Here is a 27,121-nt window from a genome sequence, read left to right as displayed (position 1 = left end):
CCACCAGGGAAGCCCTAATTTATTTTTTTAAAATTAATTTTATTAAAGTATAGTTGATTTACAATGTTGTGTTAATTTCTGCTATACAGCAAAGTGACTCAGTTATATGTACACATATACATTCTCTTTCATATTCTTTTCCATTATGGTTTATCACAGGAGATTGAATATAGTTCCCTGTGCTATATACAGTAGGACCTAGTTGTTTATTCTGTATATGTAATAGTTTGCATCCGCTAATCCTAAACTCCCAGTACATCCCTCCTCCACCCTCCTCCCCCTTGGCAACCACAAGTCTGTTCTCTATGTCTGGAATTGTGATTTCTTAAAGTGCTCACCCCCCCTGTTCTATTCCCTGCTTGTGCCTCTGGTATATTTTTATATGAGTGTGGGCATCTCTTCTCTTAGGTCAGGGGTCAGAGAGGGACAAGGGAAGAGCTGGCCGGCAAGGCGTCCTTGCCAGCCGATGGGGCAGGCACATTACACTAGTTTGCATTACTTAAGGGCTTTGGGGTGGGTGTGCCTTTCTGAACAGTGCTTGCATACGTTTTCCAAAGCCATTTTTGTGTAACAGATGTTTGTTTAATAAGTATATCCTTAAGATAATCAGAAAGGAAGAAAAAGTTCTTACAGTCATCGTATCTGGAAATGGATTCTTTTTTTCTTTTTTTAAATGCAGAGTGGACACAAATATCTACCAGGTATCTTCGAGAGCAGTTGGCCAAGATTTCCGACTTTTACCACCTAGCTTCCAGCGCAGGCGATGGCCCTGTCCCTGTGCCACCCGACGTGGAACAAGCAATGAGGCAGTGGGAGTACAACGAAAAGTTGGCATTCCACATGTTCCAGGTAACATTCCCACGAAACTCAAAGGCTGCTAGCATGCTTTTAAGAGGAGAGCAAATTCCTTACAGTTTAGTTTTTTTTTTTGGAGGGGGGCGTTAAATTATATCACTATATGAACTAATACATTCAAAGAAAGCCATCTGACATATCACACACTAAATTAATATTAAAGGTAACACCTTTGCCCTGAGATGACAGCTTCCTATTATACATATTTATCGCCAGCTTTCAATGATGCCAGCTCTTTTAATGCCGTTAATTGGTTTGTAATTGCGCTATTAAATGTAATCCTCCCAAGCCATTTACTTTGCAAAAACTGGAGGCATTAATTCAAAAAAATTTTTGTGCTGATGCCTCCTGTCTTACAGATCTCCTTTAGAGCTTAGTTATTCCAATGAAAGGTCATCTTAATTTTGTTCAGCTGCAGTTTAAAATGCAGTTGAGAGGAGGGGTAAGGGCATTGAGGAACGACTGAACTCCCATCCTGACACGCTGATGTACATCATATTGACCAGAAGAGGGCGCTTGTGCCGTTATTTGCCTCGATTGATCTTTACTCCCGGCGTGGAGGAAGGACGAGTGTTCAGCTGGAGTTGTGTTACCAGCATAGACGTTCACGACCTGCTGTCTTGATCAAAGAGGAAGGGGGTAGAAAGGATGTGTGGTTTCTAAATTTCCCTCCTTAGAACTTCAATTACAATTTCCAGGTGGTAAGCAACTTTCTCTAAGAGCTCAAAGTAGGAAACTTTGCCGGTCCTTTGGGAAGTAGCATTGTTAGTTTTAAATCAGTAAAAACAACTCTTAACCAATTCTAGTTCCATTTAGCAGAAGACTACTTCGGTGCCTGCTCTGAGCTTTTATGACTTTTTTTGAGCTGAGGATTTGGTCTGCATCTTTGAAAAAAGTGTCTCTCAGCATGCTTAGTATTTTAGGAAGGATTACTTTATGTATTAGGAACACTGAGATCAGTATCTCTTTTTTGGAAGCAGTTAGGTAGGTCCTAAACAGATGAATCTAACTGGGACATTAATTTAAAAGTTCATCATATTTTAATTCACCTTATTCTGAAACATGAAACTGTCTCTAGTATGTACATGTGCAGGTGTGCATGTGCAGAGATAAGGGTACAGGTACCTAACAAAAGCATCTTGAGGATGGACATTATGTAGTCGTTGGAAGTCATGCTTATGAAGATACTTTTTCTTTTGAACCTTGCCTTCACCATCTCTTAATTCTTCATGCCAGGTTCCATTTTATTTATTTCTTTAACTTAAAGTTTACTTTATTGGTCTGAAAATTATAAATTGCACTTTTTCTGTGGCTAACCTTTTAACTTTTTTTTGACTGTAAGCATTTAAAAAAAAGAGAAATCAGCAATAAGTGAACACTTTGCTATCATGTCAATGTGGTGTCGCTGTAATGTTTTAAATATAGAAACTATAATTTAGCAGTATATTTTTACACAAGTCATTGATAACCATGGTAGTGGACCACTGGTGATACGTAGATATGTCAGAGTTGCTGGGAACAAAGTAGGACTTCATATTAACTACTAAGGTTGTTAACCAGAATGACCATAAAAGTTTAAGTGGCTTTCCCAGAAAACATAGCTTTTTGTTTCTATCTTGAAGGTTCTTTTATGATGTGAATCATAATACAAGGTTATAATATGACATTAAATATGTGCGTGCATGGAATGCCATAAAGAATGTGTGTGTTTATATGTACATACATAGGAAGACAATAGATGAAAATGTTAACATTGCTTATGTTAAGAGGAGCTGCACCAACCCTGTGAGGCATTTTGGAAATTTATGGGTATGTTGTTTTTTAGTGTAGTTATGTCAGAATATTTATACATTATTTTATTACAAATTCCTTTTATTTCTTTATGTTACAGATGATTAGGCCATTATATTGACTTTTAAGGTTATATTTCGTAGGTAGGTTACGGTAGCTGAAATTCATTTTAGGATAGAGAAGGAGGCTACTAAGGGGCCTTGGATCTGATAGGATTTCCAACCTCTTTTTTTGAGATGATAGTACGATGGGTGTTTTTGTTCTTTGTAATTACTCCCGTTGGCCAAGTTTCCTCCAATGAGTATGAGTTCATAGAACCCTGAAATCTAGCCAGGTATTTGACGTGCCCTGGGAGTCTGAAAGCTTCTGAATTTTCTTTCTTGTAGGAATTAATTTTTATCAATTGAGAATGAAGCAGATATACAAAACCCAAAGAACAACAACAACAACAAAAGAACCCTCCAGTCAACCATACAGAATAGCACCAGTTCTCTGCTTTGTTTAGAATTTAAACTTTGATCAAGGAGACCATGTTTTACTACAACCACAAAAACAATAGTAAAATTACACTTAAGCATAAACATAAGACTGCTCTTTTTTGAGTTTTAGTTGGTTTTGTTTTAACATTATTAGTGTGATTTTTCTTTGTTCATTTAAGGAAGGAATGCTAGAAAAACACGAATATTTGACATGGATCTTGGATGTGTTAGAAAAGATCAGACCAATGGATGACGATCTTCTTAAACTCTTATTACCACTAATGCTGCAGGTACAGTACATGTAACCATGAGCCAGTTGATTTTATGGGCAAGGAACGAGTCTGATGAGAATGATGAGGTAAGTGGAGGTGGAAGAGGAAAAATTTTCTTTTTGAAATGGAAGGAGAAAAGGTCTTGATGTTCCAACACTTGAAGTGATAAGAGGCTTCTTGTAAGTTGTAGCAGTCATTTGCTGGGCCACGTGTTCCTCTCAAGTATTCTTACCCACATTGATTTCCCCCCTTCCCTGAGCTGAGCAAACAGCTCTTGAAATACTGTCTCCTTGTTCACACAGATTTCTGTGAAAACAAAACAGATCGTCTCTTTGTAAGGATACAGAGGATCTTCTACATTCTTTTGATATTCTTTGAGCCACTGGGGGTGGGAACTTCCTATTTTCATGATTGGCCTAAGATCTGTTAAACTTTAGGCTATCTGGATGAAATTTATTGAAAAAAAATTTCTTGGAAAGGTAGTTCATGCATTTGACAATTCCAGCAATATGAAAGAGTATCGAGTTGAGAAGTCATTCTCTCTCTCACCCAGTACCCTCCCAGAGACCACACCGTACTAGTGCCCTGTGTCCTCCCTGAGACACCCGTATCTGTGCTGTCCACTCTAGTAGCCGCTAGCCAGACGTGGCTCGTGAGCCCTTGACAATGTGACAAGTTCACGTTGTGACGTGCTCTTGATTTAAAGTGCGCACGAGGCTTCTGACTTGGTATGGAAAAAGGAGTATATAATATCTCACTAATATTTTCTGTGTTGAAATGATAGCATTTTCGATTTAGGTATATTGGGCTGAATAAAATACATCATTCTGTGATTTTTTTTTTTTAATGGCTACTAGCCATTAAAATTTTAAATTTAACTTAAAATTACATATGTGGCTTGCGTTATATTTCTGTTGGACAGCGCCAGTCTATGTAGCACTTTGGAAGGGTTTTGTTTGTTTGTTTGTTTGTCTTTAATGAAGAAAAGCCTGTATTACGATAGCTGTCTCACCCAGTAGCCTAGGACATGACTGAAGTCTGGTGTCCTTGTGCTCCCCAGTATTCAGATGAGTTTGTCCAGTCGGCCTACCTGTCCCGCCGCCTTGCCTACTTCTGTGCCCGGCGTCTTGCGTTGCTGCTTAGCGATGGCCCCAACCTCCTTGCCGCCCACTCGCCCCACATGATGATAGGACCAAACAGCTCGGGCATCGGGGCCCCCAGTCCCGGCCCCCCCGGCCCCGGCATGAGCCCCGTGCAGCTGGCCTTCTCCGACTTTCTCTCCTGTGCACAGCACGGCCCCCTGGTTTATGGACTTAGTTGTATGTTGCAGGTAAGTCCTTGGCCCTTCCTGTTTTATGTTAACATTCAGTCCAGGAAACAACGGAGTTGGGAGTCTTTAAGATCCAAAAGGCTGACCAGGCTCTGTTCAGCTGCCAGGCAGCACTGCTTGAACATCTAGTAGCATGTCGGCAGCTGGGCTGTTGCCACCAGGTGTGAGATGCAGCCTTGTCGTAGCTCTAGGAGCACACAGGTCACATTCCTCGGGCTCCTAATGTGTCCTGCTCTTTACTCAGGGGCTTTGGGACAGGGCTGGCTACGGAGTCACGGACTCTACTCTGGTAGAGTTTACTGTTTTGTCCGGAAACAGACAGGCTCATACAAGGGCAGTTTCCATGTTCTGTGACAAGGAACTGGTTGGTGGAGGGATGTTCAGGGGGCTGAGTTGAGAAGTGGAACTTCTAGGCCAACCTAGAATTCGGGGAGGTTTTCTGAAGGAAGTGATCCTGACCAGTGCTTATAATATGGGTTTAAAGTGTTCCTGGCAGAAGGACAGCGTGGGAAGAGGCCCAGAGGGTTGATCAGTCATCTTGTGTGCAGGTTGGTCTGAACAGAATACCTGAAGTGTGAAATCTGTTGGGGGTCAGGGTGTAGAAGACCCCCTGTGCCTTCTGATTAGGATGTCATTGGAGGGTTTTATGTGGGGAGTGACGTGGTCAGCTGTGTGGTTGGTTAGATTGTTTTGGCCACAGTAGAGGGAAGATCTGTGGGAATGGGGAGGTGGGGGAGAGAGAGACAAGGCAAAAAGTAAGTTAGGACGATCCGAGGTAAGCTCAGTTTTGGACTGTCTTATCCCTTGTGATCTCCAAGTGGTTATGGTCAAGAGGTGGTTACATGTCTGATTCTGAAGACGCGGGCAGACAGGGCCAGGTGTGTGGATTTGGGTCACTCAGGGCCACTCGGCTGGTCAGGACCCCAAGAGGGGGGCGATTACCTAAAGAGTTGGTAGTGAGGGACGACCTGTGGACCCGAGCGGCACACGTGGTTAAGAGGTAGCAGAGGGGAAGCTCACAGAGGTGACCAGGAAAGTGTGGCCAGACTGGAGAGAGAAGAACGGTGGGGAGAGTATTGCTATAAACAAAGATGATGAGAATAATATTGTCATAATTCAACTGTAATGATATTAATAGCATTTATTATGTTTTAGGCACTGTTCTGAGTTGTAGCATAGATTGTGTCATTTAGTTCTCAGAGCTGTCCTATGGGAAAGGAGCCAATATTACTCCCGTAACAGGAATAATGAAATGGTGGCATAGGTCACACAGCAAGTAAGTGGCGAAGCTGGAAATCACACCCAGCCTGGACCCAGAGTCCACACTCTTAACCACCATGCCGAACTGCCTCTCTAGGTACTGCAGAAAGTTGCCAGAAGGAGTGAGTAGTGGGCAGTGGCCGGTGGGTTGGGGATGTCTGATAAGAAGATGGCTGAGACTGTCGTTGACAACATGGTGGTCACTGATGGTCAGTGAATGGTGGGTGAGGAACCATATTCAGGTGGGTTGAGGAACGATGGAGAATGAGGAGAAAAAAAAGATCCCTCTTCTTTTGAGAATCGTGCCTATAAAGGGAAGAGATCGAGGTTCCTGCTAGGTGAGTGGAGATTTTTTTAAAAAAATTGTTTTTTTATGGACAGACTTGAACGTATTCCTAAGCTAAGGGCAAACTGGTAAAGAGCGAGTCTAAGATTAGGAGCAGAGGGGTGGGTGTTTGATGGACCAGTGCCCTGGATATTGGCGGCTTCGGAATTAAGAGCACAGGGAAGGGCTCCCTCGTGGACAGGAGACGAGAACCCCACACCCTCACGGATGGGACGGAGGAGATCAGCGTGTGGGCCAGCGGAGACAGATGCACTGGTGGGGTTCAGGGACTGACGTTATTCACATCTGCCATCTGGTTTCCACGAAGATGTCTCCTTGGCCTCAGATTCTAGTTTTTTAATAATGAAGTTTGCATTTTAGAAAAGAACTATTGCGCTCATTCTCTAGGCGGGTGCAGTTTGTGGTTGAGCGGCACGGTAGCATCATGGTGAAGGCATCTTCTTCAGAATCATTACAGTCCTGATTCTAGCCTTTTCTCTGCCACTTAGTAACTTTAACCTCGAGGCTCTGTTTTCCCGTGTGTGGATGGCGGATGGAGACAGTTCTTAACACTGTCGTTTCCGGGACAGTGTTCAGCACAGAGTGAGTGCTTAATTCAATAGGAGCTGTACTATTTAATCCACAGTTAGGAGGCAGCGGGATTAGCATAGTGATTCCAGGCCTGTGTGCTGAAATCGCCTCGGGCCGGCTGCTCACGTCCTCTGTGGCTCATATGCCTCTTTGGTCCAGTTGGGGAGCACCACTCCCTACCTCGTGAGATTGTTGTGATGTATAAGTAAGATGGTCGTAGAAAGCGCAAGCGAGGTTGAGTGAAAAGTGTCTACAGGGGTCCAAGGTTGGGGTAGGCAAGCTACAAGCTGTAGGCCAAGTCCAGCCTATGTACTAAGAATAGGTTTTACATTTCAGTGCATTACTGAAACAAAAAGGAAGAGTATGTGATGGGGATTATAGGTAGCCTGGAAGGTTTAAAACATTCACTAACTGGCTTTTTATAGAAGAAGTTTGCCACCCGCCCCCCCATCCAGCTTTACTGCCTGCCCAGCACTTAAGAGGCCGTTATTTGAGAGATTTAAAAAAAAAAAAATCTTTTTAGCTTTTACAACCTTAGAAATTACATATTCTGATTCCATTTCATTTTTTAAATTGCACGACATAAATTGAAATGACAGTTTTAAAATGACAATTATTGCATTTTTTATTAAGTTTCCCAGGTTGTAGATGATAACATTCCTTAATTTCTCAATAGGTGTATTTCCTCCTATTCAAAAGAATAATTCTATCTTAGTTTTTTGTCTCATCCCTTGAAACGTTGAGAATGGGGTAAGACGTTCATATTTTAAACTCACTGGTTGGAAACTGTAATTTGCTTATGACCCTTAAGCTGTTGTGATACTCTTCTCCTTCCTCTAAACGTCTGGATTTTCCTGCTTTATTTCCAGACTGTTACTCTCTGTTGCCCAAGTGCCTTGGTGTGGAACTACTCCACAAATGACAATAAGAGCGCGAACCCGGGCTCGCCCCTGGATCTGCTGCAGGTGGCCCCCTCCAGCCTCCCCATGCCGGGCGGGAACACGGCCTTCAACCAGCAGGTAGACTTGCTGTTCCAGTGGTTTGTTGGGTGTTTTCATTTTGGGGAGGCATCACAGCACAGTGGGCTAAGCCTGGATTGCAGCACACTCAGGTTCTTGGGGGCCGTTCCCAGCTCTGCCGCCATCTCTCCAGGGGACCTCGGGGAAGTCAGTAGCCTCTCTGAACTGCAGAAGTTTGTCACGTTGCTCCTTTTCTTCTCACCCTCTTGCTGGGCTGTCCTTGTGGACAGCTCTGCCCCCCGGACAGTAATTACGGTGGTGAGACCGTACATGACCGCGACATCCCGAGTTAGTAGTCTATATATTACTGTAGTCATACACTATAGAGTTAGGAGTCTGGGTATTTCGTAACTATTATATGTTTTTATTAGTGCTGGGTTATTGGGTTCAAAGACTGAAGAAACTTGAACCACAGGACCATGACAAATACTTAAACAAGAGCTCTGTTGTTGTTTTTTTTTTTTTTGTTAAACCAAGCAGTTTTCTTCAATTAATAAAGCGTGGCTAGTTGCTTTCATGCACAGAAGATGGCCCAGAGATGGTATTTTAGAGCTTTTACCTTTCTGTCTTGATGTCCTGAAAATATTTCACTTGTAAAGATTTTTTTGGCAAGCATGTATTTTTGCGGGTATTTATTATCGAAAACTGGCATTGAATCAGCACTTGTAAATTTTAAAATGCACTTCTCGGGCAGCAGGCTGAATTTCCTACAGTGCAGTCGAGGTTGTAGCTCACTGGAGGATGTTCTGCTCGTGTGGAAAAACCTGACATGATTTAGACAGCCATTGGGGCTTTCCAAGCACAAGTTAATTAGAAGTGATTATCTTTCAGGTTCGGGCCAGGATTTATGAGGTAGAACAGCAGATCAAACAAAGAGGCCGTGCAGTGGAAGTTCGGTGGTCTTTTGACAAGTGCCAAGAGTCAACAGCAGGTACAGAACACCACAGAAGAAGGAGCGCTTTGGAACGCTGGACTTTTTGCCGTGTCTCTCATTCTTGAAAATCAGTCCTCGTTCTGAATAAGGACGCTCTTGGACGTAGCCCCTAGTGCATTTTGAGGACGTTCTCCAGTCTGTGCCCTCTAGATCCGGGCTGTCTAGAATGTCAGGTTTGATTTTGTTGGCAATCCTTTTATGCTGAGAATGATAATGTCTTAAAATTCCCTTTGTCCCGCCTGATGATGACTTTGTACTGTGCTACTCTGGCTTTGTTTGGCCCTTCTTAACTGCATGCTTAATTTCTGCACCTAGGGGTGACCATTAGTCGGGTTTTGCACACGTTGGAGGTGTTGGATCGACACTGCTTTGACCGAACGGATTCCAGCAATTCAATGGAGACACTTTATCATAAGATTTTCTGGGCGAACCAAAACAAGGATAACCAAGAGGTAGAGTTAATATTTCTTTTCTTCTTTTCACCTTTTATTTTCTTAGCATATTTTCTTCTTTTTTATTCACTGAATTCTGGCAAAGCCTTTTCTGTGAAGTGTAATATCTTAGGAAGGCGTCTACACCCTGAAATCATTCTATTGTTGGACCACAATAACTCACCATTATTAAAATGAACTGTCCGCTGGGCTGGTCTATCTAAGTATATTGGTGGAAAAGATTTTTCTTAGCCCTTTTATCATCACTCCCCATCATTTTAGTTTTAGCAGAATATCCTTCATCTAGTGATTGGATTTTATATAATGGTTTGGTTTTAATTTAAGGGGAATGTGTTCTAATATTTAGCATGTCAGCAGTGAATGAATCCTTGCGGTCACGGTCTTTGAAAAATCTGTAGACAGTTATTTAGACAGGATTCTCCAGAGAAACAGAAACAATAGGGGGAAAATTATATTTTTTTATATATATATATATATATTATATAAAAGCAAGGGAGAAGTTTATTTATTTTAAGGAATTGGCTCACGTGATTGTAGGGGTTGACAAGTCTGAAATGTGCAGGGTAGACCAGTAGGCTGGAGACCCAGGGAACCTTTTCTTTCTTTTTTTTCCCTCTTAAGGCCTTCAACTGATTAGATGAGGCCCACCCACATTATGGAGGATAATCTGCTTTACTCAGAGTTTACTGATTTAAACGTTATTCATGTTTTATTAAAAAAAAAAAAACCTTCACAGTACCATCTAGACTGGAGTTTGACCAGAAAACTGGGAACCATAGCCTAGCCAAGTTGACACATAAAATTAAGCATCACAGACAATTTTTATTTTATGCTTTCCTAGCAGTGTCTCATTACTGAACTGCTCTATTAAGACAGAATTTTCAGTAATGTTTTCTCAACCTTATCTTGGGAGAAATAAAAATTTTCCCTTCCTTTTACAATGGAAAGCATGTATGGTATATCCAAGTTGTGGAGGCATCAGGAATGCAGAGGTAAGTTTTAACACATGGTACCCATCTTGAAGGAACACTTAATTTAACTTAATTGTTTGAAGTATAGTTGATTTACAATATTAGACTCAGGTATACAGTATAGTGATTCAGTATTTTTATGCATTATACTCTATTTAAAGTTATTACAAAATAATGGCTGTATTTCCCTGTGCCGTATGAAGGAACACTGTATAGTTAACTGATTATAAATATCTTTGATTTTCATACTCGCCTCTGAGAACGCATAGGTGGAAAGAAGAGATAAAACAACAACCAAAAACCTTTCCTTATCCTACCTTCATGTGAACCTGATGTGAATTTGTTCCAGGCTATTCTTCTTTTTAAAATAAATTGTAAGTCAGCACCTTGCATCTCAAAGATAAGGTTTGAGACCGTTGATGCCAGGTAGGAGGTCAGGATGTTGAGAGTGAGGTACAGACCGGGTGTGTTTTCTAACTCCTTGTGAGTAAGTCTCAGTAGAGATGCCTCAGTATCCCTGTAGAGCGCACTGATGATAAGTCTACCTAATTCTCTGCTTACTGAGGCAGGTTAGAGTGTTGCTGTGTCCTTTTGGGACAGAGACCGGAAAGTCTCTCTATTTGTAATGAAGACTTTTTCTTAGCTGAAAGGCCTCAACAGTACTAAGATTTTTTTTTAATGCATAGAGGTGAGCTGTCTGGAAGGACAGCAGGGACACCTGAAATTCCAGGTGTCCTTTTGGATCGCTGAGGTCTCTAACCTAGTGCTGAGTCAGGACGGCATGGTTCCCTGGTGGGAGTTTTACCCAAATCCCTAACGTTTACTTATTCTAGATTAGCGCTCCGTGGCTTTCCATTCAGTGTAGCGAGAGGTGTGGTGGGCTGCTGAGCCCAGGTGGCCGGGAAAGGGGCTGTCCTTTCTGAACAGGGCAGCCTGTCTCGGCTTCTGCTTGGTCTTGTAGACCCGCTGTTGCCTGATCGCCCCGTGTTTTGGGAGAACCTGGATGTGGAGATCTGTATGTAAACTCTCCCAATCTTAAACCACTCTGCCGGCCAAGCCGTATGTCTTGTGGGCCGTGTTTGCTCAGCTGCCTGTCACGTTCCAGTTCCTGCTACGTGTTTTATGCAACACTGACTCAGGTGGCTTCCTGTTCAGTGTCTTAGAACCACTTGTGCTGTGCATGCTAGAGGTGGAGGAGCCCGATACCCACGCGAGGGGGTTACTTTGGGGCCGTGAGGACCTCCTGATTCCAAGCCCTGCCTGAGTCTGTCACGTGTGACCCACAGGCAGGGGTGGCGTTGCCGACCTCACCTCTGGGCAGCAGGGTCGGGAGGTGCCCCCTTCAACTTCCAGAGCCCCCAGACCGCTTCCTTCCGCGCGGCTTCTCCCCTCGTTTGTGTCGGGCTTGGGGGCAGAAGCAGCTGCAGCTGCGTCTTGGGGTGCCCTGAGGACATGGGTAGAAGGGAGAGTCAAAAGGAGGCCTTTTCCCTTCTCTCTGTGGTGCCCGAGGAAGCAGACTTTCTCCTGAGTAATGACAAGGCCAAACCAGCTGCAGGGGCCGAAGCTGGTCGGAACAGCGGCAGATATGCATTTGCTCTTCCCCTGCTGTTAAATCCAGCTCCCTGGACAGGTGTGATGAGTTCACGTGGGCGTTTTCCAATGGAGAGTCCAGAACAGGCCTTGTTTCAGCTCTGGTCCGGGCCGGCTCCGCAGCAGTGCGGCTGCAGGCCTCTACCCACAAGGCAGAAGCTCCGTGTCTTTTCTGTCACGGCTGTGCTTTGTTCCGTGTCCCTTCCTGTGAGCCGAGGGCTGCACAGCCCCAGGGCAGCTTCCTCCTGGTCACCGGCACGCCACCAGCCTCCAGGCACCGCGCCAAGGCCCAGCAAGCCCTCGGGAGATGTTTAATTGGTGTTTTTGGGTGCTCGTAAAAAGGCTGCTGGGACTGTGGGCAGGAAGCGGCAACCCCTCTGAAAGATTTGGCTGGGAAGGCTCGGGGCGAGGGCCGTGATGAGGTCTGTTCAGTCTGTGGGTTTTACCGGTGGTTCAGGTTCAGACGCACAAGAGGTACGCGCAGCTGCAGGTGGGTGGGCGGCTGACAGGAGAGCTCTCAGCTGGCGAGTCAGCAGGTCAGTGCGTGGATCTGGTGACATCATGGACAGTTCACTTAGCTTGATGAGTCTCGGTCTCTCCATTCGTAAACTGGGCATTCTGTCTGCTGGTGACGGGAAAATGGCACGAAACCATATGGATGAAATATTTCAATATTTATAGCTTGTAAACGGGGACTCTGTAAACACTAGCTGCTGTCCTTCCTGAGTGATGGATTTAGGGAGACCATGAAAGACAGATGGAAGGAATATTATCCCTTGGGACTTGAGAGAGAGAGAGAGAGAGAGAGAGAGAGAGAGAGAGAGGGAGAGAGAGGGAGAGAGAGGGAGACACAGACACAGACACAGACAGACACACCCACACACAACTCTACCCGTTGCACAGTCTGCTTAATCCATAAAGCACAGCCTGGATCTATCAGGCTTTTTACGTCCTCGGATTTTCACGAAGGCTCTGCCCTCAGTGGGGAAGCAGTTGGGTGGGGTTGGCTCGCCCTGGTGAGGTGACTGAGTACCATGCTGTCAGAGAGATCGCGCTCGTTTCAATGCTTCGGGTGTTTTTGTGTGTTTTTTTTTTGGTTGTTGTTGCGGTACGCGGGCCTCTCACTGTTTTGGCCTCTCCCGTTGCGGAGCACAGGCTTCGGACGCGCAGGCTCAGCGGCCATGGCTCACGGGCCCAGCCGCTCCGCGGTATGTGGGATCCTCCCGGACCGGACACGAACCCGTGTCCCCTGCATTTGCAGGCGGACTTTCAGCCACCGAGCCACCAGGGAAGCCCCCCCTTTTTTTTGTTTTAAATGTTGTTTAAGAAAAAGTCACTTTTTAAAACCGGGACTCAAGATAGGAGGGTCAGATGAGGCCAAAAGTCAAGCGAACTAGGAAAACACGCAGGTATGGCTCCCCGTTAAGGTGCCGTGTGCTGAAGTGTTACAACAGTTATCGTGAGTCTTGATCGTGGCCCAGCTGGAGCTCATTGTGCCTCAGAAGTTACCCGCTTTCCTGCTGGACACCCAAAGGAAGAAGCGTTGCTCATCTTTTGCAGTTACTGTTTTCTTCTTTCTTAAACTAAATCCATTAGTACGAGGGCAGTTGTATTAATGTAGCTGTGGGAGAGAGTGGTGCGTCCAGACACCTAGACTGGGCTGTTATCGAGGGGGGCCAGTAATGAATCCGTTTAGATGGGGTGGGCCTCTCGGTGTGTTTGTGTGTTGTTTTTCCTTCTTCAGCCTTTTCGTGAGTACTTCTTTGCCGCTAGGCCCTGTTGTTAGAAATTTTCCATGGCTGATGAGACACATGCTTAAAAAAAATTTTTTTTTTTTTATTCTTCTGTTTTACAGATGAGGAAATCAAGGCTTAGAGAGGTTGAGTAAATCGCCTAAGCTCATACCCGCCTCTGGTGGGCGAGTAGGGATTGGAGTCCTAAATGGTTCCGGAACAACATCCTTGACTAGAACATTCTATTTTTTGTGCTGCTTCTTTCAAAAGTCGTTTTATTTTAGGTACCTGTAGCTGAACAAACAAGTGTCAGATGTAACTTTGGAAAAAGGAGGGAAAAACCTTTGTAATTGCCGTGAACAGGTTCCACATTGATGTGGGCATACTGATTTGCAGTAATAACCTCTAACTGAATTTTAAAAGTGTGGCAATTTTAATGTAGTATTTACCTTAGAAAATCTTCAAGTTGAGAAATCTGGCCTTTGTAGGATATCACAGCCTTGAGGCCAGTTCAGACCAGGATTTGGATCCTGGCTTTGTTGTAGAGTAGCTGGATGGGGCCCCAGACTGGTTACTTAACCTCCCTCAGTGTCATTCTCTCTCACTAATAGAATCCACTTCATATGGTGGCATATGGCATGTGGTGGCATATGGTAAACGCCTAGTAAATGCCAATTGTTCTGTTCTTGGCTGGGCAACTTTGGATGTCAAGTGATTTGAACCTAGCACCACGTTTTAGAAATTTATGTTTCCCTTCTCATCTGTATATTTCTTTCATTCGTCGCAAGAGGAAAGCAGTAAAGTTTATTGTACCATACAGTGATGACTTTAGGAAATTAAGTCTAGTGTTTTGATTAGTTTCAGTTTGAGAGACATGGCACTTTTTATGGACTTGGAGGGATTTACTTTGTGACGCTAATTCATCTCATAAATGACTGCTGTTATCATGCAGTTATGTATTTCTCAAAACTATTTTCTTTATTCATGTTATTATTTAGATGTTGATTTAAGTGAGGGATAGCAAATTAATTTTTTGGCAGAGGGCAAATTAATGACAGTTGATTTAAATACTCAGCAGTTGTTTTAATTTTCTTATCTTCCTCCTGTCTTCTCAGAACTTGGAGTTGTTTGTACTATTTTTAACTGCTGCATTAAAGAGAAAAAAAAAAGGAAGTCTTTTTTGCTTTCATGGTGCATGTTTTGTTTCTCAGATGTCACAAAGACCTAAAGACTAGCAACATTGATTCTAAGGTTGTGAGACCAGGAAACTGCCCTTTCCCTCATCAAAAATCAGCTGTCTCAAATATCTTTTGGAAATGGACGCATGGAAACATTCATATGTATAAAGATTTTTAAAAAATGAATGCATATTTATATTTAAATAATAAATCTTCTGAGTGTGTGGTTAATAATCTTATTAGGCTCATTGCCTTATATGGTGATTCTGACTGTTAGAAATACTGTTCCTGACTGTGTACAACAGGCTTACGCTCTGTTAGCAGTTCAGACCAATTGTTACCTTACGCAATTCTTGAAATTCATCCAGATCGCCATAATGTGCTTCAGGTTGCAAACCGTGTGACTTGCTAATATCACTGCTCTGTGTCTTATCCCATATTATTTATTGGTGCTGTAATATGAATAATGTTTTTGTCCAGATACGACCATTTTGTTTAATGTTGACTAAGAGTGATTAATTACATTTGTAAACATGTCCTTTTAGTCTCAGATTAAAAAGCTATTGAAGAGCTTTATTCAGTATCTGATTTCAAGTCCTTTTTGTTTGCTGTTGCTTACAGTAATGAGTCATTGATTTTTTCCCCCATCCCTTTTATGGTACTGTTTTATAATGTGTATTAAGAAATTTCTTATTTTAAAATAGCAAACAACCTCACCAAGTACCTTCTGAATTTCTGAAGGAAACCTGCTTCTCAGATGTAGTTGCCAATTATTTTTCCTTCTTCGTTTGTTAAAGAATTGACCCGTGGTTAGTTTCTAGAGATCATTAGGTTACTGAGCGATTGAATAAGAAATGAATTAGACTTAATCTATTTAAATAGTTTCTGCCCGCCCTCTCCTAGGAAAGAAGAATGTAACAGATCCCCCTTATGATGAGAATCTGGCTTTGCATTTGGAATATCTTCATTATAGATATAGGTCGCACCATTAATGATGATGATTTGCAGCGGAGTTAATAATGATTTTAGTATTTTGCCACTATGGGTGGGTCCCACGTTCATGAGGCCAGATGACAGTGCTGGTAGTTGAAGGATCTCACTGGTTTTTGAATTTTGGGTCCATCCATCCTCTCTCACTTGTTTTCATTATAGAAGTTATTTCTTCTTGTGATTTCTTTCTTTTTTTTTAACATCTTTATTGGAGTATAATTGCTTTACAATGGTGTGTTAGTTTCTGCGTATAACAAAGTGAATCAGCTATACATATACATATACGTATATACATGCTGCTGAAGCGAGCGCTCTTCTTGTGATTTCTATACACATAGTACATGAATACATTTTTGGTATCAAGAAGTCCCTTTCAGCCTGCGACTTGGACCCGCTGTCCCACCCCTCTGCCCAGAAGGGGGGGCATTTTGGCATGCGTCCCCGCCGTGGAGGCAGATAGCTTAGATTTGACTCTTGGGTCTGTGACCTAGTATCTTTGCGATATTTAACCAGTTATTTAACCTTTGGCCTCAGTTTGCTCAACAATCATAGGATTGTTGTGAAAGCATTAGAGCAGGGCAGACCGTATAACAGACACTTGTTGTATACACAAGCAGTAACCACAGTGCATTTTGGTCTATATCCTTTGCATACTTTCCTGGGCATTTATGTACTTGTATGTGAACACTTAACACCTAGGTTGGGGGACATAAATGGGATTGCTTCCTACAAAATATTCTGCAGGGTTTTTTTTTTTTTTTTCATGACTACTTAGTATTTTCATCACTTTTTAGTTGTCTGTTTTCTTCTAGTCATGATATTTTTCATTCTTTGGGTTGCTGGGAGGAGAGGATCATTTTAGGCACACTGTAGTAATCTTGCCATATCCATTCAAGTATTTATGTTTCTTTCCACTGGCTCAGTCCTTCAGAATGATGCTAAATAAAGGTTTTGTGGCCAGCATCCATCCGTGACTCATTAAGTTAGGAATGGGAACGTTTCTAGTGTTTTATACTTAATCAACCGTTAGATTAAATCAATTATTTTTCCTTTTTTTTGTTGTTGTTTTTTTGTATTTTGTTTTTTTTGTGGTACACTGGCCTCTTACTGTTGTGGCCTCTCCTGTTGCGGAGCACAGGCTCCGGACGCACAGGCTCAGCGGCCATGGCTCACGGGCCCAGCCGCTCCGCGGCATGTGGGATCTTCCCGGACCGGGGCACGAACCCGTGTCCCCTGCATCGGCAGGCGGACTCTCAACCACTGCACCACCAGGGAAGCCCTATTTTTCCTATTTTTAAATGAATAAGTTTATTTATTTATCTATCTACCTTGGGCTGCGTTGGGTCTTCGTTGCTGTGTGTGGGCTCTCTCTAGTTGTGGTGATCGGGGGTTACTCTTCGTTGTGGTGCGCAGGCTTCTCATTGCGGTGGCTTCTCTTGTTGTGGAGCACGGGCTCTACTGAAGCTCTAGGGCTTCAGTAGTTGTGGCATACGGGCTCAGTAGTTGTGGCTCACAGGCTCTAGAGCGCAGGTTCAGTAGTTGTGGCGCACGGGCTTAGTTACTCCGTGGGCATGTGGGATCTTCCCAGACCAGGGCTCAAACCCGTGTCCCCTGCATTGGCAGGTGGATTCTTAACCACTGCGCCACCAGGGAAGTCCCCTATTTTTCCATATTAAGTAAGTGCATGTGTGTGTCAGCGGAGGGGAACAAATCGTAAATCCCATCCCCACCCCTCCACCATCCACCTTGTTTTTACCTTTGGTTTCATGTAACACTGTATTATTGCTTTTACTCTTCGATTAATGATATCTATTGAATCTACTATGTGCCAGGCACTGTGGTAGATACTGAAAATAAAACCATGGAAAAGGCAGATCCCTGCCTTGTACAAGCATCTGATCTAGCAAGTGTCAGAGGAGGAATGAAATCTTTGGTAATTCACTCCTGTGGTTTCATTTTCTGCATGTCAATTAGATTAGAGGTCTGGGTCATCCCTAGAGAGGTGCAAGTCAGGGCCAGAACAGCGGGGAGCAGTGGTTGGTTGCAGTGGGCTGGGAGGCAGGCTTCCTGGGGTGCATGTGAGCCCCTTGGGAGACTTCCATGTAATCGTGATGTTCCTTGTGCTTCCACTGATCTTGATTCACCCATGATGGGAACAACAGAAAAAATTAGGTATCCCGGTCCTGCTACTTTTGACCTCTGTGCCCTGGGCCATCTTACTGAACTTCTGAACCTTAGTTTTCTCACCTGTAAAATGGGAATCACAGCACCTCCTTAAAGTTTGTTGTTGAGATTAGAGATGATGTATGTAAAACACCCAGTTATCTGCTCAGTAAATATTTTTGGTTACTACTACTGCTATCACTGTGGTTGAAGATTTACAGTTGTTAATATTATTATTGCCATGATTACATTTTAATTTCTGTCAGGGCTAGACCTCACATTGCTTTTTTTTTTTTTTAATTTATTTATTTATGGCTGCGTTGGGTCTTCGTTGCTGCGCGTGGGCTTTCTCTAGTTGTGGCGAGCGGGGGCTACTCTTCGTTGCGGTGAGTGGGCTTCTCATTGCAGTGGCTTCTTTTGTTGTGGAGCGCGGGCTTCAGTAGTTGTGGCTCATGGGGCTGTAGAGCGCAGGCTCAGTAGTTGTGGCGCACAGGCTTAGTTGCTCCGCGGCATGTGGGATCTTCCTGGATGAGGGCTCGAACCCGTGTTCCCTGCATTGGCAGGCAGATTCTTAACCACTGCACCACCAGGGAAGCCCGACCCCACATTCTTGACCCCCTAGTTTGGTGCTTTTTCACTGACCTTAACTTTATGTGTCATGGCTCTCTGTCTCTCTCCTGTTCTTGTTTATCCATTTGCCTGTGTGTAGTTAGAGGCTAGGGGGGTGTGTGCTGTGTATTTTCAACAACTTCTTACTATTTGTCAAAGTACCAGTATGAAAAGCTGCCCGTTGCTGCCCATGAAGACTCCAACTCTGGCTTGTGGTGTTTGGGAAGATGAAGCACTTTTCTTTAATAGTTGAGTGGTGTGTTTCCCTTTCCTAATGGATATTTAAAGCCAGTAGCCATGAAGCTATGTCGTGAAAGATGCATATTACATGGAAATAAATATTACTGCACAAGGGAGAATACTTTGATGTTCTGAGCACCCAGAGTAGAGGCGGAAGAGCAAAGAGAAGCTCGGGGCCATCGTGTACCCTGGGGGAGGGTCAAGATCACCTTCCAGGTTCTTTGAACACAGTGTAGCTCTACTTATTTAGTTCATTTCCCAAGATGTATCTTGTGGCAAGAGTTCCGTTAATTAGTTGAGTGCTCTTGGGCAAGTTATTTAACATCTCTATGCCTTGGTTTCCTTATTTGTAAAATGAGGATAATCATAATAGCTAGCTCATAGGTAGTGAAGATTAAAAGGAATAATTCTGGAAACACATCGTAGTGTCTGACTGTAAACTGAGTAAACATTAATAAATGTTAATTCTCTTTGTTACTAGCACCTGAAAATTTGCCATTGTTATCTCTGTTAGTGATTTTGAGAGTGATTAAGCCCATACCAAGTTATTTTTTATTTTAAATTTTCATTAGAGGCGACTGAAAGGTTTACATTTAAGGTCAAGTATTGATACTTCCCATTTTTTGTTTTGTCTGCTTTGGCCAGTTAAAAGTGCTAAGACTTTAGTAATGACTAGAATAAGCAATATATATTGCAGAAAACTTGTTCTGAAAATCGATATTTGATCAGAATAGAAACAATTTCGTTTGGTCAGGGCTAGTTTCTTTATCATCCAAAATATTTTACAAGACTGAGCAGAGCGCAGTGCATGTAATGAGTACCTGATAGAGTGATTTTTTTTTTTTTTTTTTTTTGCGGTACGCGGGCCTCTCACTGCTGTGGCCTCTCCCGTTGCGGAGCACAGGCTACGGACGCGCAGGTTCCACGGCCATGGCTCACGGGCCCAGCCGCTCCGCGGCATGTGGGATCCTCCCGGACCGGGGCACGAACCTGCGTCCCCTGCATCGGCAGGCGAACTCTCAACCACTGCACCACCAGGGGAGCCCTGCTTTCTTTTTTAAATGTTATGTTCAACCTGTATACATTGTAATTGAATTATTTCTCTTGGTTTCAAATTAAGAGGCTCAGAGCTCCTTTTGAGATATCTGCCCCAGATAACATTTCTTTAAGTCAGCATGTGTTTAACCGAACTTAGGGCAGGATGGGTAAAAATCTTGGAATAGACTGATTTTCATGATCTGAATTGTCTGCTGGTATCTAAAAGCTGATCAGGGATTCTTGGATGTCTTCTCAGAGTCCTCACACCTTCCGAAGTGTTGTGCTAAAGTGCATGTGTGTATATGTGTATTTTTCCTGAGAGTGTGCTCCAGCTATCACAACCTTAATTGAGCTCATGGGGGATTCTAAAAAGTTAAGAGCGTCTCGCATAGCATATAAATGCCAGTACTGGCACTTGTCTGGTTCTTTTGGCCATAGTGTTTATACAACTGGGCAGATGTTAAAAATGAGCAGTTGATGTTCAGTGTTTGGCACAGCTCCTCTGCGGGGAAAGGGGCGATTGTATAGAGGGACGATCCCCCTGCTTCCTTACACCCCCTCTCCCCCCACAATTCATGTCACTTGGGTCCCTGTGACCTTTGTCTGACTCTTCTGGTCCTCAGTCTGTGGTGCCCATCTCTAGACCACGCCAGCTACAGCTGATAGTTCTGGTGGCAGTGCTGAGCCCTCCCCGGATCCAGGCTACCGTCCTCTGTTAACTGGGTCTGCTTGTAACTCTTGTTCCTTTCTATGCGTGGCTGTCGCTCTTCATGCTTGTTGTCTCTAAGGCCGTGAGTTTTGATCAGCATCCCGGCCTCCCCTCCAGTGTGTTCCTTCCAGTTCCTCCTTGGACTGGGAGACCCGCTAGCCTGGCTCGTTGGGATTATGTGTTGACTGAGGCGGTGAGTGAGGACCCAAGGGGCTCAGCAGTGGAGTGAAGTACCTGGGCTTTGTAACAGCTGTCCTTGATATTCAGTGGTCAGTCTCCTTTTCTGTCTCCTTTGAAATTGAGCTCTGGAGGCTCCATGGGGCTGGCTCCTGATCCTGTGTAAGTGAAAGCATATACAAGGAAACTCTTAATTTTCTTGGAATTGTCACAGGTTCAGCTCTTCTAAGTAAGTGATTTCCTTCCTGATGACTGACGTTTTACTCTTTATACCTCAGTTAAAATAGATTTGGGGACATTTCTAAAACAAATGTAAAACAACGTAAGAAGAAAGCTTCAAACTTCAGATATTCTGTGGCTTGCAGCCTAAGTCTCGTGCATCGGGTGACTGTTTCATGTGACATGGCCGGTACCCATTTCTGTTGGTCGTTAGGCTGCCCCCAGTGATGAAGCTGTGGTGACGCTGCTGTGCGAATGGGCCGTGAGCTGTAAGAGATCAGGCAAGCACAGGGCCATGGCTGTGGCAAAGCTCTTGGAGAAGAGGCAAGCGGAGATCGAGGCAGAGGTAGGTTGGGTTTTCCTTCTCCTTGTCGATGCCAATGTTTAAAAATACTGCTTTGGGCAGGATTCTGTTTCTTACTCTCATTATGCTTTTTTTTTTTTTCCCCTTTTGAAGGGAAAAGGAAGAATATACAAATTCACATAAGGACTCCATAGTAGGATCCCTCTAAGTCGATGAAGCCAATAATTTATATTCTGGGCTACTTTAAAATAAAACTTCAATACCTGATTTACAATGGAAATCTCCCTTTGTGAGGTTAAGGCACACACACATACACAGATGTCTGTGCACTGGGTATTATATACATCTGTGTATATGTACACACGGGTAGTGGATCTAGAAAGACTTTCTTGAGGCAGTCCTGACTGTGAGGTTACAGATGCCAATTTGTATTCGTTTTTGAGATTGTGTTCTGGCCCCAGGAGAGAGCAATTAAAGCCTCCGGAGTAGATTAGAAGGGAACAAGCAAAGCTAACCTCGTCAGCATTAGCTTTGTTGAAGGAAAGCTTCCAAGTGAGCCTTCCTTTCTGCCTGTGGGGCCTGGCGGGGGCAGCTCTGGAGAAGGCATGTGTGTGATCTGACCAGCCTTGTCACCTCTCCCCTGGACAGCTGTGACCGCAGGGCCTCCTGCCTAGTGTCTCCCTCCCTCCCGTGTTCCCCACCATCCTCCCCCCAGCAGCTAGAGACGCCTTTTCAAAATGGACACAGATCACATTGTCCCCTTCCTGAAACTCCCAGCGGTTCCTTCCCGTGACCCACAGAGCCTCACAGGAGCTCCGCAGCTGCCCTTCCCACCTCCTCCGGGACCTCCCTCCGCTGGGTGGCACACAGCCCCAGCTCCTCTGGTCTTCACTGTCCTCACACGCACCATGCCCGTGTTTCTCTTGGGGCCTTTGCTCTTTTTTTTTTTTTTTTTGGCGGTACGCGGGCCTCCCACTGCTGTGGCCTCTCCCGGTGCGGAGCACAGGCTCCGGACGCGCAGGCTCAGCGGCCATGGCTCACGGGCCCAGCCTCTCCGCGGCATGTGGGATCTTCCCGGACCGGGGCACGAACCCGCATCCCCTGCATCGGCAGGCGGACTCTCAACCGCTGCGCCACCCGGGAAGCCCGGGGCCTTTGCTGTTGCTGTTCCTCCCGGGTGGCACGCTCGGTGCCCCGCTCTTTACACGGCCGTTCCTGTTTCCGGAGGTGCCGCTTCCTGTCTAGCATTCCTGGCTCAACATGTGTCACCTCCTCAGGAAGCTCCTCCATCCCCACCTTAGGTACAGGTAACGGCACCCACCCCTCGGCCCCTCTTTCTCAGGCAGCTCTGTTTTACTTTCCTCATTGGCTTCTCAGTTCATGCCTGGTGCCCTCTTATTGCCTTCTTATTTAACGCCTATGAGAGTAAGTTTGGCAACAGGGGCCTTGCTCACCCTGTTCAGGGTTGTGTTACTGATAATACACCTGCTTCCTATGACAGTATTAAAAAATGAAATAGGAAGAATATTTTCCTAGACATCTTCTGTTGGGAAAGCACTGTTCCCCAAATACAAAAAGCCATGTCGTTGAAATTGGGGCTTAAGGATATTGATGCTAAGGTGTAAACCACATGGCCCCTTTTACAATGGCCAAATTAGGAAAAGCGTTGCATTGCTTTTTTCCTACGTCTTTATGAATAGAATATATTCTACAGCGAATTGCAATGATGAAACTTCAGTAACTAAAGTTGAATTCCTCAAATTTCATTGCTCCTTCTGGATTGTTTTTATTGTGTCTTCCCCTCCCCGCTTGTGTATCCCAGAACACCACCCACACCCCTACCACTCACACACACACACGCATAGTCACACACACTAACGCACTCACGCACACGCACACACACTCACACTCACACTCAGAAGAGGTTCACATATAGATGACAGTAATTTTAATAGGTATAAATGTATTCATAGCTAAAAATGTATTCTCTCTGAAATGTTTAAGATAATTGATTTCTATTAATCAATTTTCAAAATTTGACCTTTATAAAGAGAGGATGGATTGAATAAATGATATCTAAATATAATATTTTAATATTAAAATAGATAATGAAAATGGGAAGAATCAAAGGAATATCAAAAAGAATAGAGAATGCGGTTCTGATTGCTTCTAAACTGTTTCTTTACCGGTCTTCCAACAAGTCCTGACCTTAAGAATGTAGAAGTTAAACAGCTTCTCTAGATGTGTTTCATGAACTGTGGAGATTCCAGGAGGTTCTGAGAGAGCTTCTTGGTGAAGTGTGATGAGTGAAACAATCTTATTAGACGAATAATGTTAGTTTTCTCATTTGATACCACACCTCCCCACCATACTCATAAATTCACTGCCTGACAAAAACAAACACAAAAGAATCAAACGCAATGATACATGCCCAAATATTTCTCGGAGGGAATACCATTAAACATGAACTATTTAAAAATGAAGACAACCTCAAATTATTTTTAGCAGTTTTGCATAGGGGTAATGAGTAGTTTATTGTACTGTATTACACATCAGCGGATATGCATACTGTGCTATGCAGAGTATGTCATTCACATGAATAATGTTTTTCACAGGGGTTCTTTGAAATCATTTAAATTGTTCGGGGGCAGTTTCCCTCAACGTTTAGAAATTATATTCACTTATGATGCATGGCCCTCAAATAAATACAGAAATCTCAATGAATTTTGCCTGTTTTATCCAAGAACATAAATGTTAATAAAAAACACATTTCAAACTTGTCCTCTATAATTAACTTTGCCTGTTTATTTTTAATCTTAGAGATGTGGTGAATCAGAGGTCTTAGATGAGAAGGAGTCCATTTCTTCAGCCTCTCTTGCTGGATCTAGTTTGCCTGTTTTCCAGAATGTTCTGCTAAGGTTTTTAGATACACAGGCCCCCTCGTTGTGTAAGTAAAGCTCTTTGCTTTTAGATCTTAACTAAGGGGATTGACCTTTTTTGGAATTGATCAGAAAGGGGAGAAAACCCTCCCCCCTCCCTTATCTGTAATCTTATCAAAAGTTCTTTGTACTGAATATAACGCATCTTTTACCAGCAAAATTTTGTAGCCTATTTTCAATGGAGACTTTTATGCGATTTTAGAATCAGGCAATCTTGAAAGACTTAAAAATTTCCAGAGTTTTAATAGTTAAAACAATAAGTCGGCTCATTCCCTTGTGTTTGGTGGACTAATTTTCCCTTTCTAGATCTTTCTTACCAAAAGAGAGGAGCTAAGGTCTTGTGATGTTTATTATATATATATTGTGATTATGAACTTTCTCTTTTTGCACTGTTTTCTAAATTCTTGATTTTCTAACTTCTGACATTAAAAGGGGGAAAACATAAAACAAAAGTACCTTATAAGCAGGTCTCAGGAACTAGTTTGTAAAGCTGGTTGGCTGCTTGCCTACACTCTCTCGGATGTTCATGCCCTATCATGTTCTTTTTGTGTCTTTATTCCATTGTTGGTGGGGAGAGGGGGATCTGGGGAATAAACAACCACCCAGTGGGTTCATACTGTAGGTGGAAACTTTAAAGAAATCATTTGTGTGAGCTAAGTGGGCTTGACCTTTATTCTGAGGTTTTCATCTGACAAAGGACAGCAGGGAGGGTCTCAGGACAGATGGTGATGGAAAAACAGAAAAATGGCAAAAAGTGACAAATGATAGGAGAGAAAAGAGTGGAAGGTAGAGAAGGGAGCCATCTGTGGAGAAGAGGTAAAGCAGCAAGAAGCAGCACTGCTTCCTGTTCCTCTGAGGAGAGCCTCCTTTAGGGTTGCGTGACACCTGGGGGTGAGGTTCTTTTAGTTACTTGGTGGCTGCTCTAGACTAGAGGGAGGACAAGAGCCCCAGCCAAGCTGGTGGTCGGAATGTAGGGAGCAGTGATGAAGCCTGGAGAAGGGAGCAGAGAGAGGAAAGGACAGGAGAGATTCCGGAGAGGAGGAAACACGTTGTCAGGGATGGACGTCAGCAGCTCTGACTTACCTCGTGTCCTGGGGGAGACAGACATTTGCCCTTCGCTCCGCTCATCGTGTCCCCATTCCTGTTGCCAAAGAAATTGGGGAAGAACTTCCTCCTCCTACGCCTTGCTTGCTCTGGATCCCACTCACTGCTCTGTCAGAGAAAGCTCTTCTGCTTCTCTGAATCGAGCTTGCCCGTCATTGGCTTTGGAGATGGGCGAGAGCATACATTTAGGCTTAAGGTTTAGGGCACTGAGTGTAGTATTCCCTGGATCCAGCTGTTGTCTTTATTGGTGTTTGTGAATGTGATGGTACCAGGGACTGAGCTTTGTACGTTTAGTCTCAGTACTTCAGTCATTTTTTAACCTTCTCTCAAAGGTGCAGATACAGAGTTTTACAGCTGCGATACTAAAAGTCATAATGTGAGTGAAATAGACTGGCTATGAATCTAAAAAGATGGCACAGCTCCATCTTGGGGCCCTTTTTATTCCGTTATCCCTTTTTCTTTTCAGTGGATCCCACTCACGAGTTTTTTCCAGTACCACCTGAATTATGGTTCTATTGTGAAGTCTCCTTTGAAAAAGTGCAAACCACTCTCCCCCAAAACACAGGTACACTCTAGGTAGAACAAACAGTCATGAGTCATGAATCATGAGCAGTTATAATAGTAAAACCAGAGGAAAGCAGTCTAGCCCTGTTTTTTTTTCTTCTTACTTGAAATTTTGTGTGTTTGCATGATTACTTAAATCATCGTTCATTTGCCAGGGACCACTACCTCTAATCTAGAAATGGTGCTCAGAACACTGGATACTATTGATACTTTTCAGTTACAGTGGGACAATCAAAACTGGCGTGCCACAGCAAAGGAAACCATAAACAAGACGAAAAGACAGCCCTCAGAGTGGGAGAAAATATTTGCAAACGAAACAACTGACAAAGGATTAATCCCCAAAATATACAAGCAGCTCATGCAGCTCAATATCAAAGAAACAAACAACCCAATCCAAAAATGGGCAGAAGACCTAAATAGATATTTCTCCAAAGAAGATATACAGATTGCCAACAAACACATGAAAGGATGCTCAACATCACTAATCATTAGACAAATGCAAATCGAAACCACAATGAGGTATCACCTCACTCCGGTCAGAATGGCCATCATCAAAAAATCTACAAACAATAAATGCTGGAGAGGGTGTGGAGAAAAGGGAACCAACCCTCTTGCACTGTTGGTGGGAATGTAAATTGATACAGCCACTATGGAGAACAATATGGAGGTTCCTTAAAAAACTAAAAGTAGAACTACCATATGACCCAGCAATCCCACTACTGGGCATATACTCTGAGAAAACCATAATTCAAAAAGAGTCATGTACCACAATGTTCACTGCAGCTCTATTTACAGTAGCCAGGACATGGAAGCAACCTAAGTGTCCATCGACAGATGAATGGATAAAGAAATGTGGCACATATATACAATGGAATATTACTCAGCCATAAAAAGAAACGAAATTGAGTTATTTGTAGTGAGGTGGATGGACCTAGAGTCTGTCATACAGAGTGAAGTAAGTCAGAAAGAGAAAAACAAATACCGTATGCTAACACATATATATGGAATCTTAAAAAAGAAAAAAAAGGTTCTGAAGAACCTAGGGGCAGGACAGGAATAAAGATGCAGACGTAGAGAATGGACTTGAGGACACAGGGAGGGGGAAGGGTAAGCTGGGACGAAGTGAGAGAGTGGCGTGGACATATATACACCACCAAACGTAAAACAGATAGCTAGTGGGAAGCAGCCGCATAGCGCAGGGAGATCAGCTAAGTGGTTTGTGACCACCTAGGGGGGTGGGGTAGGGAGGGTGGGAGGGAGACACAAGAGGGAGGGGTTATGGGGA

At 43.7% G+C, this 27,121-nt stretch overlaps 1 protein-coding gene across 1 annotated transcript in view; it reads left to right on the top strand.

Annotated features, from left to right (window-relative positions):
- Positions 1-27,121, top strand: part of MED12L (mediator complex subunit 12L) — a 326,097-nt gene that overhangs the window by 70,509 nt on the left and 228,467 nt on the right. Inside the window, exons 5-12 of the mRNA XM_060149610.1 lie at positions 680-849; positions 3,305-3,415; positions 4,458-4,727; positions 7,773-7,922; positions 8,754-8,853; positions 9,172-9,308; positions 21,140-21,271; positions 24,050-24,176. Of these exons, the coding sequence (XP_060005593.1) occupies positions 680-849; positions 3,305-3,415; positions 4,458-4,727; positions 7,773-7,922; positions 8,754-8,853; positions 9,172-9,308; positions 21,140-21,271; positions 24,050-24,176 (1,197 nt within the window). The remainder of the gene's footprint in view (positions 1-679; positions 850-3,304; positions 3,416-4,457; positions 4,728-7,772; positions 7,923-8,753; positions 8,854-9,171; positions 9,309-21,139; positions 21,272-24,049; positions 24,177-27,121) is intronic.

The sequence above is a fragment of the Lagenorhynchus albirostris genome, chromosome 5 (assembly GCF_949774975.1).
Source record: "Lagenorhynchus albirostris chromosome 5, mLagAlb1.1, whole genome shotgun sequence".
NCBI classification, from domain to species: domain Eukaryota; kingdom Metazoa; phylum Chordata; class Mammalia; order Artiodactyla; family Delphinidae; genus Lagenorhynchus; species Lagenorhynchus albirostris.
Note: the sequence above shows the minus strand (reverse complement) of the source record. Positions and strands in the feature narration are given on the sequence as shown.